This window comes from Hypomesus nipponensis, chromosome 8, assembly GCF_054491055.1.
Source record: "Hypomesus nipponensis isolate SF chromosome 8, ASM5449105v1, whole genome shotgun sequence".
Classification (NCBI taxonomy): Eukaryota; Metazoa; Chordata; class Actinopteri; order Osmeriformes; family Osmeridae; genus Hypomesus; species Hypomesus nipponensis.
In genome coordinates this window covers 2,247,501-2,262,500 of record NC_140368.1, presented here as the reverse complement: position 1 = coordinate 2,262,500, position 15,000 = coordinate 2,247,501, and the positions used below count along the sequence as shown (strand labels likewise).

General features: G+C 51.5%; 1 protein-coding gene across 6 annotated transcripts in view; it reads left to right on the top strand.

The window, feature by feature from the left end:
* Positions 1 to 15,000, top strand: part of LOC146274693 (partitioning defective 3 homolog) — a 267,396-nt gene that overhangs the window by 73,571 nt on the left and 178,825 nt on the right. For all 6 annotated transcript variants that reach the window (XM_084702755.1, XM_084702750.1, XM_084702751.1 and 3 more), the window contains exon 4: positions 12,791 to 12,978. In XM_084702755.1, the coding sequence (XP_084558881.1) occupies positions 12,791 to 12,978 (188 nt within the window). The remainder of the gene's footprint in view (positions 1 to 12,790; positions 12,979 to 15,000) is intronic.

Genomic DNA, 15,000 nt, shown 5'->3' with positions numbered 1-15,000 from the left:
CACACGCACACACACACACACACACACAGACACACTCACACACTCGCTCCATTTTTAGATATCCAGTTTGAAACATGCAGAGAAGGTCAGACTCCTAATAATTGGCTTGGAGATGAGATGTAAATTACAATAATGAATGTAATTTGCTGGTAATTACACGGACGCAGGGCCATTTCACTTGCTCAACATGAAAGACTAATCTTTCAGAAGTAAGAAAAATGCACACAACTTAAAACTAGCCTTGAATATTAATCAAGTTTAGTGCCCAGAGTTCAGTTTTCTCTATCTTACCCGGCGACACAATAACAGAAGGCAGGTGGGCATTCATAACGATACCAGTGTGTGAGGAACAGGAATGTGTCTTGCTTTTTAAGGCTTGTGGTGTTGAAGACACACCAAGGTATGTAGAGTAAGCCCCTCTTAAGGGGATCAGGACCCAGAGTTTGGGTTCTCTACCCTGGGGTACTCACACAGGAAATGAGCCCCTCTGGGACTCTGTAGGCTGGGGCCTCACCAGGCCCCCCACCCACCTGACTCACACACACACACACACACACACTTTAGGGTGGCACTAAGTGTTGTCTTCCTATCCGCTGAAAGATTCCCAAAGAGCAGAGATAAACCCAGTGCTCTGTATGGTGGGCCCCTCAGTTTATCCATGCCTGGTTCTGGATTCCTGTGGGGAAGATGTCTCCCAGGGTTACCTGTCGCTAGGCCACCTGTCGCTAGGCCACCTGTCGCTAGGCCCCCTGCAGGGAGAGACACCGCTGACAGACCAGCACGGAGTTCCCAGACTCTGTTGGTCCAGAATACCAAAAAACAAACACATCAACAAATCATCCCTGGCCCTTCTGAATCACCGTGCCGACTGGGTTGCTAGGCGGCCGTGAGGAGATGTCCTGCTGTGAAAAGTGGACTGTTGAGAAGTTATCTAATCAATTAGATGATTGGCCTCAACCAAGGGCAGTTAGAAGTCATGAAGAGTGATGACACACACTGTTATGATTACAGCTTCAATTAGGACCACTGACCAATTCATAATAGCCACCTCTCACTGTGAAAGGCACAATCCACAGGTAACCAATAGGGACATCGATATCAACACTGTCGTGTTTTTCAAGACTGTTTGAAGAGTTCGGCCTCAGTCTTTCTCTGCGAGATTTCCATCACAGAGCGGAACACTTCAGACCTCCTTCTCTCCTGCTACCCCACCTCTCCCCCCTCACCCTCCATCCCTTCCAGCCCCAAGTGGGGCCTGCGCACTACTAAAGGCGATGATTGGTTATTATAGATAACTAACAGGGTTAGTGGGGCGAGCGGGGCGAGCGGAGCCCCGCTCTCTGATGCTCTCTGTCCTCCATCGTTCACTCCGTCTCTCCCTCGCTCTCTCATTCTGGTTCAAAGGCTCCTCTCCAATCTCGCTCTCGGGGCGGTGAGTGAGCGGCGGGCGAGATGCAATCGGCCGAGTATCAGACCAATCAGAGAGAGGGTTGATAGCGACGGCAGTGTGTGTCTGATTGCTCTTCTGTTGTGGTGGGTCTACCTTGCCAATGTGTCTCTCTCTCCCTTCTCTTTCTTTCTGTGTCACCTTGTCCCGTTCTCTCTCTCTCTCCTCTCTCTCTCTCTCTCTCTCTCTCTCTCTCTCTCTCCTCTCTCTCTCTCTCTCTCTCTCTCTCTCTCTCTCTCTCCCTCTCTCCCTCTCTCTCTCTCTCTCTCTCTCTCTCTCTCTCTCTCTCTCTCTCTCTGTATTTTCTCTTTCTCCTTCTCTGACTTTGAAGTGCCTTGGTGCATGTCAGAGTTAGTAGAGACTTTATTAGTGATGTGACCCCTAATCACCCACTCTACTCTACTAAAAGGAGACAAGGTAAAGAGGAGGGAAGTAAAGAGTTAGATAAATGGAGGATCAGGGCAGGTCTTTAGGTATCTAACTTAAAAGCTGGTTTATGCGTGTGTGTGCGTGTGTGGCTCAGTTATCTCAAGAACCCGGCACTGTATGAAGTACAAAACCCGGACCCGAACCCGAGGACATGTATAGCGTGTGAAGTTATTTGTATGAACTGTTGTGAGATATAGAAATAAACACATTGGCTTGCCATGTTATGCTGCTGTAAGCGAAGGAGCCATAGATCTGGTGATAATGGACGCTACAGTGCTTAAAAGCGGAGGAGTGGATGTTGGGTTCAGTATCATTTAAACAATTGGTCATGAAAACTATAAAAGCTGACACAATTTCATAGAGAGCTTATTACGGGTAGTTCTTCTGGCCGCGGGCATGGTTAAATGGTTACTGAAGTGTTCAGGTAATGAAGTGTGAAGCAGTGGAGAGAGTCGCCTCAGCGCTGCAGAGAGACCAGGACTTAGACAGAGTCTCTGCTGGAGTTGCAGGAGGACATGCAGAGATGGCGGAGCCACGAGGACTGAGTCTCCCCTCTCTTCTTCTCATACTCTCTGGGCCCTATTTTGACGATCTGAAACGCAAGTATCAAAACGCAAAGGGGGCAAGTAACTTTGTGGGCGTGACTCCAGCTTGGTTGTTATTTTGCCGGTGGGATAAATGACTTTGCACCTGGCGCAAATCTTGGTCTGAAGTAGCGACATTACTAATGGGTGTGGTTTGGGCGTAACGTGCAATAAACCAATCAGAGCATCATCTCACATTCCCTTTAAGAGCAGCGCTTGTTCCATGGCGAATTGCTATTATAACGGCGGATTTGCCAGGCGCACGCCAGGAGCGGTTCACAGCCGAGGAGACCAACGTTCTCTTCAGGGCCGTAACTTTAGACCACGTTTTTCCTGGTCAGTAGCGGAATTGTTTTTCGGAAACTGCAAGATAGCACCAGGGAATGTTTGCGCCGGAACACGCCTCCTTTTTTGCTGAACCGCCCACAGGAGCGCACGGTCATTTTGACGTTCGTCTGTGGAGGGAAAAGTCGGATTTGCGTCGAGTGCAAACTAGGAATGACACTTGCGTCGTTGACTAAGTCATTTGCGCTGGGTGCAAAATAGGGCCCTTTGTCTCTCTATCCCTTCCTCTCTCTCTCTCTCTCTCTCTCTCTCTCTCTCTCTCTCTCTCTCTCCCTCTCTCTCTATCTCTCTGTCTCTCTCTGTCTCTTTCTGTCTCTCGCTCTTTCTCTGTCTGTCTGTCTCTGTCTCTCTCTGTCTCTCTCTGTCTCTCTCTGTCTCTCGCTCTTTCTCTGTCTGTCTGTCTCTCTCTGTCTCTCTTGCTGTTTGTCAGAGTTGAGATAACCCTGGAGCAGAACAAGCCCTGATAGGTCACCACGCCGCCAGACTGGATTGTGGGGGATCATTGTGACCTCACAGAGGGAGCCTGGGAAGTTCTCATCTGGTTGGCTGGAGTTTCTGTTTGTCTGCCAAATATTACTAAGAAGCCTCACGCACTTAAAGAGAGTTATGGGGCGGTCTCTAAATGAAAGATGGTTTCCGTTTTGACCTCTGGTACTCTCCAAGGCCATTTAACGTACATTTGTTTACCTACATTCGGCTTAAAGATAAATCCTAATGGGTTTTGCTGCTAAGAAAATGTTCCCAACATAGATTCTGATAAGAAAACAAAGATGTTATGTTAGCCCGAGTCAAACACAAATGAGTTGTCAGGTTCCAGTGAAATAGTGTTTGTGTGTTTTCTGTTCATGCTCAGCAGGCTTGTCCTGTAGGGGCTTTACGACCTGCCTGATCAACCACATTCTCTCCTTGACAGCCTTCATTTGAACCGTTTCCTGTTCCCCAAAGCGGTGTGTGAATGGCGACAAACGAAAACGCTGCTGCACGTTGGAGGGAACTGTGAATACTTGCATCTACCACTGAATGGCAATGACAGCAGTGGATGTGTTAGTGAAACAATGACAGCAGTGGATATGTTAGTGAAACAAAGTCCTGCCCTCTCCTGACCTTTCACATCTCTGATAAAAGAAGCCTTGCTATCATTAACAGTGTCACCGCCAGTGCCTCTGCCTGCCTCAGCCTGCCTCAGCCTGCCTCTGCCTGCCTCTGCCTGCCTCAGCCTGCCTCTGCCTGCCTCTGCCTAAGGGTTTTCAAGCCTTTATTCAAAGAGCGTCTACAAAGCTGAAGCCTTTTCATGTGGCTGGCTTCGAGAACTGCCAACGAAGGCCTTATCAAACCCATGTGGCTTTTTGTCATTTGCCTGCCTGCCCACACACACACACACACACACACACATATTGGGACTCATATACTAAGATCAAAGACTCAGTGACACTGTCGTCAAAATTCTCCTTCAATTCCAGAAAAATTTGACCCCCCCCAAAAGTTTAAAATATAACAACAGGATATTAAAGTCAAACCAACTTCCTCTTCTCAGAAAGCTTGTGTTGTGAGGGCCGAGTCTTCTAATTGGAGGATTACAGTCTAACAGGACTTTCATTACGACCCCAACTGGCTTGTGATTAGCCTGTTCCAGACTCCCTCTTATTTCCCATCTGGGTTGGGCCCTAATGGGCCCTGGAGGAAATTAGCCGCTTGCTACCAACCTCCATCCATCCCTCCAATCGTCTCGGCTTGTTTGCCCCCCTCATCTTCTTCCAATACAGTGTCTGAAAAGACTTATTAGACTTTAAGTTGTACACACCGTGAAACACGATGGGCTATCTGCATGTAGGAGAGAGAGGGTGGGGCTTCTCATTCCACCTTGTTTGGCGTGTGTGTGTCTGTGTGTGTGTGTCTGTGTGTGTAATTAGTTTGTTTTTTAAGGAATAAAGGGTGCTTAGGTGTTGCTGTCGCTCTTAGTGCCACTCATCCGCCTTCCCCTCCTCTCATCCTTCACTCATCCTCTCTCCCTGTCATTAACTCAAGGTTGGTGTGACCTCTGGTTCAGTTTCTTAGATCCTGGGGATGTGCGGGGAGGGAGGGGGAGGGGAGGGCGGGGGAGGCAGGGAGGGAGGGCAGGCGAGGATAGAAGGGGTGGTGGGCGCTTCTCAGAGGTCTTTGTTCGAGTCTTATTTGGTTCCCATGACTCCCTCCACATCCTTCCCTGCTTTTCTATAGTCCATCTTTATTATAAAGAGTTACCTGTGTTTCACCTGTATGTTTGCTTTGAAGGAGCCAGCGCTTCCCCACGCATGCACACACACACACACACACACGCACACATACACACACTCCCTGGTTTGATCTTGAGAAAACTGTTTTTTTCCCTTCTTCTGATCTCTGAGAGTTGGTGTATTTGGTTCCCCTCAGTGAGTCAATGGGAGGGTGGTCTGTTAGAGATCTGGACATTAGAAGGTCATTGGTGTGACAAAATGCTGGGCTTTAACCAACAGAGCGCCTTCTGCTTCTCATTTGCACACTCGTTTGGAAAAACCACATTCCTCCTTTCTGGCTTTTAGCAGCGTGTATATGGAATGCACTGGCACTGAATTCAGCTGTAGTATGTGAACATTATTCATTTATATCTATCTGAGAAATAAATTATATATATATATATATATATATATATATAGTATTTACTGCCAATACACTGAGAGCTGTTAGTCTTGACAACAGTACCTTTACAACATCATGATTAGCCACACCAGTTCACTTCTCTCTCACGTACTGTATCTCTGTTGTGATGGAAACACCCCCGTAGCAACCACAGCACACACAACCATGGTAGAGCTTGGCTGAGGGGGGGTGGATCAGTGTGGAAGTACACAGTACTGCTACTGATGCCAGACTGTTCTGGAGCAGTCTGCGGTCTCTTGTAGAGCTGGCCTTTCCTCTGTCTCTCTCTCTCTCTCTCTCTCTCTCTCTCTCTCTCTCTCTCTCTCTCTCTCTCTCTCTCTCTCTCTCTCTCTCTCTCTCTCTCTCTCTCTTCCTCTCTCTCTCTCTCTCTCTCTCTTTCTCTGTCTTTCTCTGTGTCTCTTTCCCCTCCCTCTCCCTCACAGTGTGACTGATTGATGTCTGGATCTTCTTCATCTACTGTTGATGCAACGTTTTGGAGTCATTTCAATCTGAGGTTTTGGCTTTGCACTGCTGAATCTTGTTAGTTTGCTTTCCATCTTCCTCTCTTCCTCTCTTCCTCTCCTCCTCTCCTCCTCTCCTCCTCTCTTCCTCTCTTCCTCTCCTCCTCTCTTCCTCTCCTCCTCTCCTCCTCTCCTCCTCTCCTCCTCTCCTCCTCTCCACCTCTCTTCCTCTCCTCCTCTCTTCCTCTCCTCCTCTCCTCCTCTCCTCCTCTCTTCCTCTCCTCCTCTCCTCCTCTCTTCCTCTCTTCCTCTCCTCCTCTCCTCCTCTCCACCTCCCCTGCTGAGTATTAAGGACATATTCGTCATCTATCTTGCCCTGTTCAATCTCTCCATGTCAACCTCTTCTGTCCGGCCTCCATTTCATTTCATGTGTGTGTGTGTGTGTGTGTGTGTGCTGCATGATAAGATTAGCATATGTGCCTGTGGCGAGGGGTCCTCCTCATGGCTGCATACACATACATAATCAAACCTGGCCCAGGCCATTCAATAGCCAATTTATACACACACACACACACACACACACACACACACACACACACAGAGGAAATCTCACTCAAAACCAGCCAGTCCCCATATCTTTAAAGCTGTAGGAGCTTTGTCATGGTTGAAAGAGTAAAGTTACAGTGGTGTATGTTGTTTTGTGAGCAGTCCTACACAGGAGGAGTCTGGAGGTTGGGGTTCACACGGAACACAAAGCCAATTATTCCTGCGAACGAAGCACACTTACACTTAGCGTTCATCTGTGTTCATTTGTGCAAATCGCTAGGAGACAACCGTTTTCTTTTCGTTGTCACAACCATGTCCGAAAACACGAAGTAGTGTGGTATATCAGAGGACGCCCACACACAGCTACGATACTCTTACCTGCTTTTCTTCTAAAACGTCAGTGACATCTCAACATTGATACACTTTCACGGAAATTCAGAAGACGAGATAGACGCCAATTTGCGTGTTTGTCTGTGGTTCCTCCTCAGAAGAGACACCCTTCCTGTGTCTGTCCTGCTGATAGCCTGCTGAACTCCGTGTGAGGAGGTTAGGGAAGGTGTTTACGTAGCGCTGGGTTCTGTACGGATAGTCTGATTCTAACTAGTACATCACCCCAGTGACTGGTGCTCTGTTGAACTGCCTGAGATGGTTCTCCACAACTGCTTACTTGATCTTTATTCAAACACATCGACCTGTGTATGTGTGTGTGTGATTGTGCTTTAGTGTGCGTGGGTATTTGTGTGTGCATGATTGTGTTTTAGTGTGTGTGGGTATGTGCGTGTGTGTGCATGATTGTGCTTTAAGTGTGTGTGTGCTTGTGTGTGTGTGTGTATGCGTGATTGTGTTTTAGTGTGTGTTGGTGTGTGTGTGTGCATGATTGTGCTTTAGTGTGTGTGTGTGCTTTAGTGTGTGTGTGTGCTTGCGTGTGTGTGTGTGTTTATAATCAGGCATGACAGAGCAGTACTGCAGTCTGAGTGAGATTTATAGCGGTTGTTTCCCGGGGCCTGTGTTTCCAGGCCTCTCTAATGGAGCCTGGGTACCAGGGTATACACACTGCCGCTCCTGGGCCTGCTGAAGTCCTGCTCAACTGTTTACCTTGCTGATTAGCTGCTCTCTGAGGAGAGCCATGCCTGATTACTGGACTGGTCTGGACTGGTCTGGACTGGTCTGGACTGGCAGTGTTGAGGTTAGAGGTTGATAAAGGTTGTCTTTAGGGGCAAGGATTAGGCTGGAGGTGAGGCTGGATGTGAGGCTGGATGTGAGGCTGGAGGTGAGGCTGGAGGTGAGGCTGGAGGAGAGGCTGGAGGTGAGGCTGGATGTGAGGCTGGAGGTGAGGCTGGAGAGAGGCTGGAGGAGAGGCTGGAGGTGAGGCTGGAGGAGAGGCTGGAGGAGAGGCTGGAGGTGAGGCTGGAGGAGAGGCTGGAGGAGAGGCTGGAGGTGAGGCTGGAGGAGAGGCTGGAGGTGAGGCTGGAGGTGAGGTGAATGTGTCCCTATGTTGGTCTAGTTCACTGACAGCACTGTAGACACTCTCGAATGTTCCTGCCTGGCCTGTCCACTACGTTGTCTGGCTAGCTATCTTCCTCTACCCAGTACCCAGTACACACACACACACACACACACAGACATTCCTCCTCTAGACTTTGAGTTGACGTTTTCTACATGCCCTCTCCTTCATCCTCTACAAAGTGGTATCTTCCTTTTTCTCTTTACAGCCCCCCCCTCAACTCTGTTCTTGGGGTTAGAGGTCATTATTTATTCAGTTATCCCGGGCTCTTACTCTGACATTGCATCAGATTAGAGGACTGAGCCCCGCTCCCCTGCAAGCTTCACCCGGGCCTGCACATCCCTCACCCCTCACCCCTCACCCCACACCCCTCACCCCTCACCCCTCACCCCACACCCCTCACCCCTCACCCCTCACCCCACACCCCTCACCCCACACCCCTCACCCCTCACCCCTCACCCCACACCCCTCACCCCTCACCCCACACCCCTCACCCCTCACCCCTCACCCCACACCCCTCACCCCACACCCCTCACCCCTCACCCCACACCCCTCACCCCTCACCCCACACCCCTCACCCCTCACCCCTCACCCCTCACCCCACACCCCTCACCCCACACCCCTCACCCCTCACCCCACACCCCTCACCCCACACCCCACACCCTCACCCCTCACCCCACACCCCACACCCCTCACCCCTCACCCCACACCCCTCACCACACACCCACACCCCTCACCCCACACCCTTCACCCCTCACCCAATCCCCACTCCCTGCCTCCCTCTCTGCTTGGAATGCCCTAGACATTCTTCTCTGTATCTGCACATTCTGCACATGCTTTTTGATCAGTATCTTTACGGCCTGCCATCACACCCTTCTGGAAGTTTCTCTAGGTTCCCAGAGCTCCGTGACCCCCCCCCCCTCTCCCCCCCACACCCACACACTCCATCTCTGTTCCCGATTGGCCCATGTGAAACTCGGGTCACACTGATGTATTCAGGAGAGGCCTCTTCTTCTATGGTGGGGGACATCAACACGGCCTCGCTGGCTGGAGGGAGGGAGGGAGGCTTTCAGAAGCATGCTGGGACAGATTTTAATCATCTCTTCAAATCACTCTTCCCCCATCCACACGGACTGGCCCGGAAGCACGCTATGCTAGCGCTAAGACACAGCGGGAGATCTCACCTGCTGAGAGGCAGTTCACATGTTTACATCAGACCCTGGCTGGCGGCTGGTGCATCATGGGTAATGAAAGGGCGCAGAGACAAAGGGAGGATGACTCCGTACATGCCTATCAGCCATCTCTGTCTCCTCTGCCTGTCTGTCTGTCTCTTCTGCCTGTCTGTCTCCTCTGCCTGTCTGTCTCCTCCTCTGCCTGTCTGTCTCCTCTGTCTGTCTGTCTCCTCTGCCTGTCTGTCTCCTCTGCCTGTCTGTCTCCTCCTCTGCCTGTCTGTCTCCTCTGTCTGTCTGTCTCCTCTGCCTGTCTGTCTCCTCTGCCCGTCTGTCTGTCTCTTCTGCCTGTCTGTCTCCTCTGCCTGTCTGTCTGTCTTTTCTGCCTGTCTGTCTCCTCTGCCCGTCTGTCTGTCTCTTCTGCCTGTCTGTCTCCTCTGCCTGTCTGTCTCCTCCTCTGCCTGTCTGTCTCCTCTGTCTGTCTGTCTCCTCTGCCTGTCTGTCTCCTCTGCCTGTCTGTCTCCTCCTCTGCCTGTCTGTCTCCTGTGTGTCTCTGTTGAGACTGTCCTTCCCATTCCCTCCTCAGCATTCTGATCCAGTCCTCTCCTCCCCTCACCCTGGCCCCACCTGTCCCAGCCTTAGCAGTCAATCCAGGCTCCTCCTGCCCCCCCCAGCCCCCCGCCCCCCATGCCAGCCCTGCAGTGTACCACCCTGCCCCCCCACTCTCCCTCTGTCTTCAGAGCCTCTGCAGTAATACAGGAGAGAGGGCCTGATTAGAGGCCGCTCAGAGGAAGACCTGAGGCCTGTCCCCTCTGCTCAGCCTCAAGGCTGACGGCGTATCGGCATGATGCCAGAGGTGCATTAACATCAACCTGGAACCTGACTGTTGGGAGCGATATTTCAGGATCTGTGTTTTTTTTCTTTTGTTTAGCGGTGCACCAACCTGCAGGCTGGTCATAGATATTCATATATGTTGTTTTTTTGCTCCCCCTCTCTCTCCTCTCTCTCTCTCTCTCTCTCTCTCTCTCTCTCTCTCTCTCTCTCTCTCTCTTCCTCTGTGTTGGTATCTTCAGTGTCTCCCTGGCCCTAGAGGACTCATGGTTATGTCCTCTCCTGGCCTGGCCTGGTTCTAACCCTAACCCTCCAGGGCCAGATTAGGCCTTCATCTAGTTAGAGGCCTTCCTCAACCTCCCCCTGCCGTCCGGATCGATGTCTAGAAGGTTCCTAAGTGGATCTCCTGGTTATTAAAGCTGGTCCTCCACAGGGCTCCACCCCATCAGGGAGGTCTGGATGGGTGGAGACTGGGTGGAGACTGGGTGGAGACTGGGTGGAGACTGGGTGGAGACTGAGTGGAGACTGGGTGGAGACTGAGTGGAGACTGGGTGGAGACTGGGTGGAGACTGGGTGGAGACTGAGTGGAGACTGGGTGGAGAGGAACTGGGGGAAGGAGAGACTGGGGAGAATGTGACCTTCCATGCCCACACACACACACACACACACACATACACACACACACACACACACAAACCATAACGCCTGCACACACGAAAAGCCTTAGAAGCAATGAATTCTGTCTGACTGTCAACACACACAGAGACTGGAGGAGAGGAGGGTGATTAGGAGCTGTCTTGTACCAGGAGCCACCTGTTCGGTGTTCACAGATTCCCCCCCCCCCAACCGTCCTCCTCCCTCCTTCTTTACCTATGTGAGGTATGCTCTGATGAAAAGAGAAAGAGATAGAGAGAGATAGAGAGAGAGAGAGAGAGAGAGAGAGAGAGAGAGAGAGAGAGAGAGAGAGAGAGATTAAACAAGTGGAGATGCCTCTGCAAGCCTCACATCCACTGTGGCCCTGAACATCTGCTTAGTATTCGGACATCTCTCTCTCTCTCTCTCTCTCTCTCTCCCTCTCTCTCTCTCTCTCTCTCTCTCTCTCTCTCTCTCTCTCTCTCCCTCTCTCTCTCTCTCTCTCTCTCTCTCTCTCTCTCCCTCTCTCTCTCTCTCTCCCTCTCTCTCTCTCTCTCTCTCTCTCTCTCTCTCTCCCTCTCTCTCTCTCTCTCTCTCTCTCCCTCTCTCTCTCTCTCTCTCTCCCTCTCTCTCTCTCTCTCTCTCTCTCTCTCGCTCTCTCTCACTCTCTCTGAGAGAAAACCCATCCAGATGACTGAGGGGAGATTCACAGCCCTGACCCACCCCTCGTGTCTGATTCTCCTGCCCTGGAAGAGAGCAGCCACAGACTCGCTGATCCTCCCCCCCCCAGGGTCGCTCTCTTCAGCCTCCCCGAGCGGCCTCTGGCCTCGGTGATTAGGAGACGGATGTCAGAGATGGCAGAGCAGAGCTGTCTTCTTGTGTCCGTGTGTTGTGGACGGTCTTGTGAGGTTCCGGGGTAATAATCATCTGTCCTCCGCCTCACATTTGTAAACGGGTCTTTACACAATTACCCTGCCTGGAAACGGACCAGCATTAGAACCCTGAACTAGGCTTGAACCTTTTCGACGCCGGGAAAGGAGTGTATTATCAGGGGGACGAGTTCTTTGATTGAATTCACAGAGTTGTTAGGGGGAGAGAAAATATGCGTTCATATTCAACAGGTTCAAACTCCACGCTCCTCGCTGTGATATTTGGGGTGCTTGTCAAAGTAGGCCGCCGTGATGATACGGTGTTCTGAGAGCTAGCGGGATGTAACCACCCTGTATCGCACCGGGCCGGCTGTCTGACATATGCTCGCCCGAGTATCTGTTGAAGGATGACAGGTGGTTTCTGGACCATTTGCATAATTGTAAATGTGGAGCGCAGACCGGTTGCGAGTCACAAACAAAGGCATATGGCTCCAGGAGGAGATGGGATATCTCTGCCTGCTAAGGCATATGGCTCCAGGAGGAGATGGGATATCTCTGCTACTTCCAGGCAGGCTGGGTGGGTGCCATGCTGGCATGGACTGCTGCTCCAATCAGGGGAGTGGACTGCTAGGGTAGGACACATGTAGGACTTTCAGTGTTGTTAAGAGTGGTGGTTGACCTGAGCTCTCTCTCTCTCTGTCTGTCTCTCTCTCTCTCTCTCTCTCTCTCTCTCTCTCTCTCTCTCTCTCTCTCTCTCCCCCTCTCCCTCCCTCCCTCTCGCCAAGCCAAGATGAACGTGTGTCTCTGTTGAGTTAGTGGTTGAGTCCAGTTTGGCTCTCCATAGGGCTGTGTTGTTGAAGCATGCTACATGTCCGTTTCCCATGTGTTTCCTGTCACACTATCCAGGTGCTGAAGGGGCTCATGGGGGATATCATGGCATACAGATTTGTGTGAAGTGACTACGATCACACTAGCATAGTTACCGCAGGAACTTGGCAGTATTGAAGGGGATATTTGATAGGTTGTAAAAGCTGTCAAGCTGATTGATGTCCACATTGTGTGCCGCTTTTAAAACTTTTCTAATTTCTCCTCCCCTTCCTTTCTCTCCTTTCCCTCCCTCCCTCCCTCCCTCCCTCCCTCCCTCCCTCCCTCCCTCCCTCCCTCCCTCCCTCCCTCCCTCCCTCCCTCCCTCCCTCCCTCCCTCCCTCCCTCCCTCCCTCCCTCCCTCCCTCCCTCCCTCCCTCCCTCCCTCCCTCCCTCCCTCCCTCCCTCCCTCCCTCCCTCCCTCCCTCCCTCCCTCCCTCCCTCCCTCCACAGACATGCCCCTCCATGTTCGTCGTAGCAGTGACCCAGCTCTGGCAGGTCTGCCCCTGGTAGAGTCCCCGCTCATCCCAGAAGAACCATCACGAAAGAACCCTGCTCGCTGGTCCAGTGCTGCCGCGTACAACCGAAAACACAACCACAACCACACCCACACCACGGGCACCAACAGCCTGGAACGCAAGGTACAGTGCTCAAACCGTCAGTGTCACCAATGTCAAACCATCGCAATTAGAGCCTATTCACACAGCGAGACACTTTGATGGTTATGGTTCTTTGAGGCGGTGGATGGGAACGGAGCTCTCATCCTCCCTTTTGTTCCGAGTTGTTTTCCGGGAGCATCCGAGGTGAGAGGTAATGAATCTGAACGAGCTTCTTCCAGGTGCTCCCTCCCTGTAGCTTCTTCTGAGGAAGAGGCCAATTATCTGATCAAAATGGCCGCCCCCATGCGGGGAAGACGCGCTCCCAGCGCCTGCAGAGAGGGGAGAGGCCAAATGAGGCTGGGCCGAGACAGAGGGGGGGAGAGAGGGTGGAGATGGGGTGGAGAGAGAGGGGGGAGAGAGGGGTGGGGGGGAGGGAGGGGAAGAGAGAGAGGGAGAGGAGAGAGGGAAGAGAGAGGGTGGAGAGAGAGAGAGGGAGGGAGAGAGGGGTGAGAGGGGGGTGAGGAGAGGGGGTTAGAGAGAGGGGTATAGAGAGAGGGGAGAGAGGGAGGAGAGGGGGGGGGAGGGGGGAGAGAGGGGTAGAGAGAGGGGTAGAGAGAGGGGGGGGAGGGGGGGAGAGGGGGGTAGAGAGGGGGGTAGAGAGAGGGGTAGAGGGGTGGAGAGGGGGGGAGAGAGGGGGGGAGAGAGAGGGGGGGAGAGAGAGCGGGGATGATGGACTGCTCAGAGTGTGGCATGGCATCCCTCCACACGATTAGTGCGTCTCTAAGCGTCGCCTGATAATCCTATTTAAAAACACTTTAGTTGTCACTTTCTCAATAGTCTCTCTGCTACCTCTCCAGGGAGATGTTGATTGGAATAAAACAGTTATTATTCCTTTCTTCCTGTCTGTCCAGGAAATGCACCTCCTTCTGTTGGGTGTCAAGGTGTTGGAGGAGATTGCTTGTTCATTTTACAAAAGAGAAAATACTGGATTTCAAATCATTCTATTATAAGATGTAATGGAACAGGAAACTTTAGTCTGTCAAAAGTCAGGCAGATGTAGAAAACTTGGTAAATTGCCCTTATATAAATAGATAGATTTCCTTTAGTCAGTATATCATATGCAATGCACTGTACAGCTGTTTTAGTCCGTTCAGTATGTTTCCAGTATGTGCTGACTCAGGTGATGTCTGAATACAGATATACCTTGCCCTCGGGTATCTTCATTCATCACTGCAGCATTGTAAAATCGTCACTCGACTCAATGTTTTTACAATACTTCAGACATCCAGCTTAGCCTTTGTGCCTTGCACGGAACATCACAACAGGTTTTACTAGAATAGTGTGTGTGTGTGTGTGTGTGTGATAGATTTACGGCCCCTGGCTCGTGTTCCCCTGGTCTCGTCTGTGTGGTTAACATCAGTAGATGTTTTACTTCTTAGCTGCTAACATTCAGCACCGTCCTGCAGCCCAATCTGAGGCTGCGATGGTTATCAGCGATCTGTCTCCACGAATACCACCGCCACCCCCGCCCGATCTTTACGACCCTGTCTGCACCCCTTCCCCTGTTCCAACATCAAACACACACACACACACACACACACACACACACACACACATACACATCCCAGTCACACTGTATTGGTTTTCATCCATGCAGTCTTATTGTTTTACCATGCAAGACAAAGACTCTTTCATTGTGGTGTCTGGTGAAGCAGTTTGACAGTGTTCAGTGTGACGCAGGCTGAACCAGAGTACGCTGGACCTGCTCACTCCCTCTCTGCCCAGTCTAGGCTGAAGCCAACCTGTGTGTGTGTGTGTGTGTGTGTGTGTGTGTGTGTGTGTCCTTGGCCATGCATCCGTGTGTGTGTCTGTCTCTGTGTGTGTCTGTCCCTGTGTGTGTGTGTGTTTGCTCTAAACCAGTAGATTGGTGAGTGTCTCAGTGTGGGGGGTTTGGTTTCACCCTCAAACACACACACAGCTCTACGAAGAGGCTCCTCACGTAACACGAGAGCTCCGCTGCTCGGCCGCCTCCCTGCACACCCGTGTCCTGTGGACGGCTGTCAG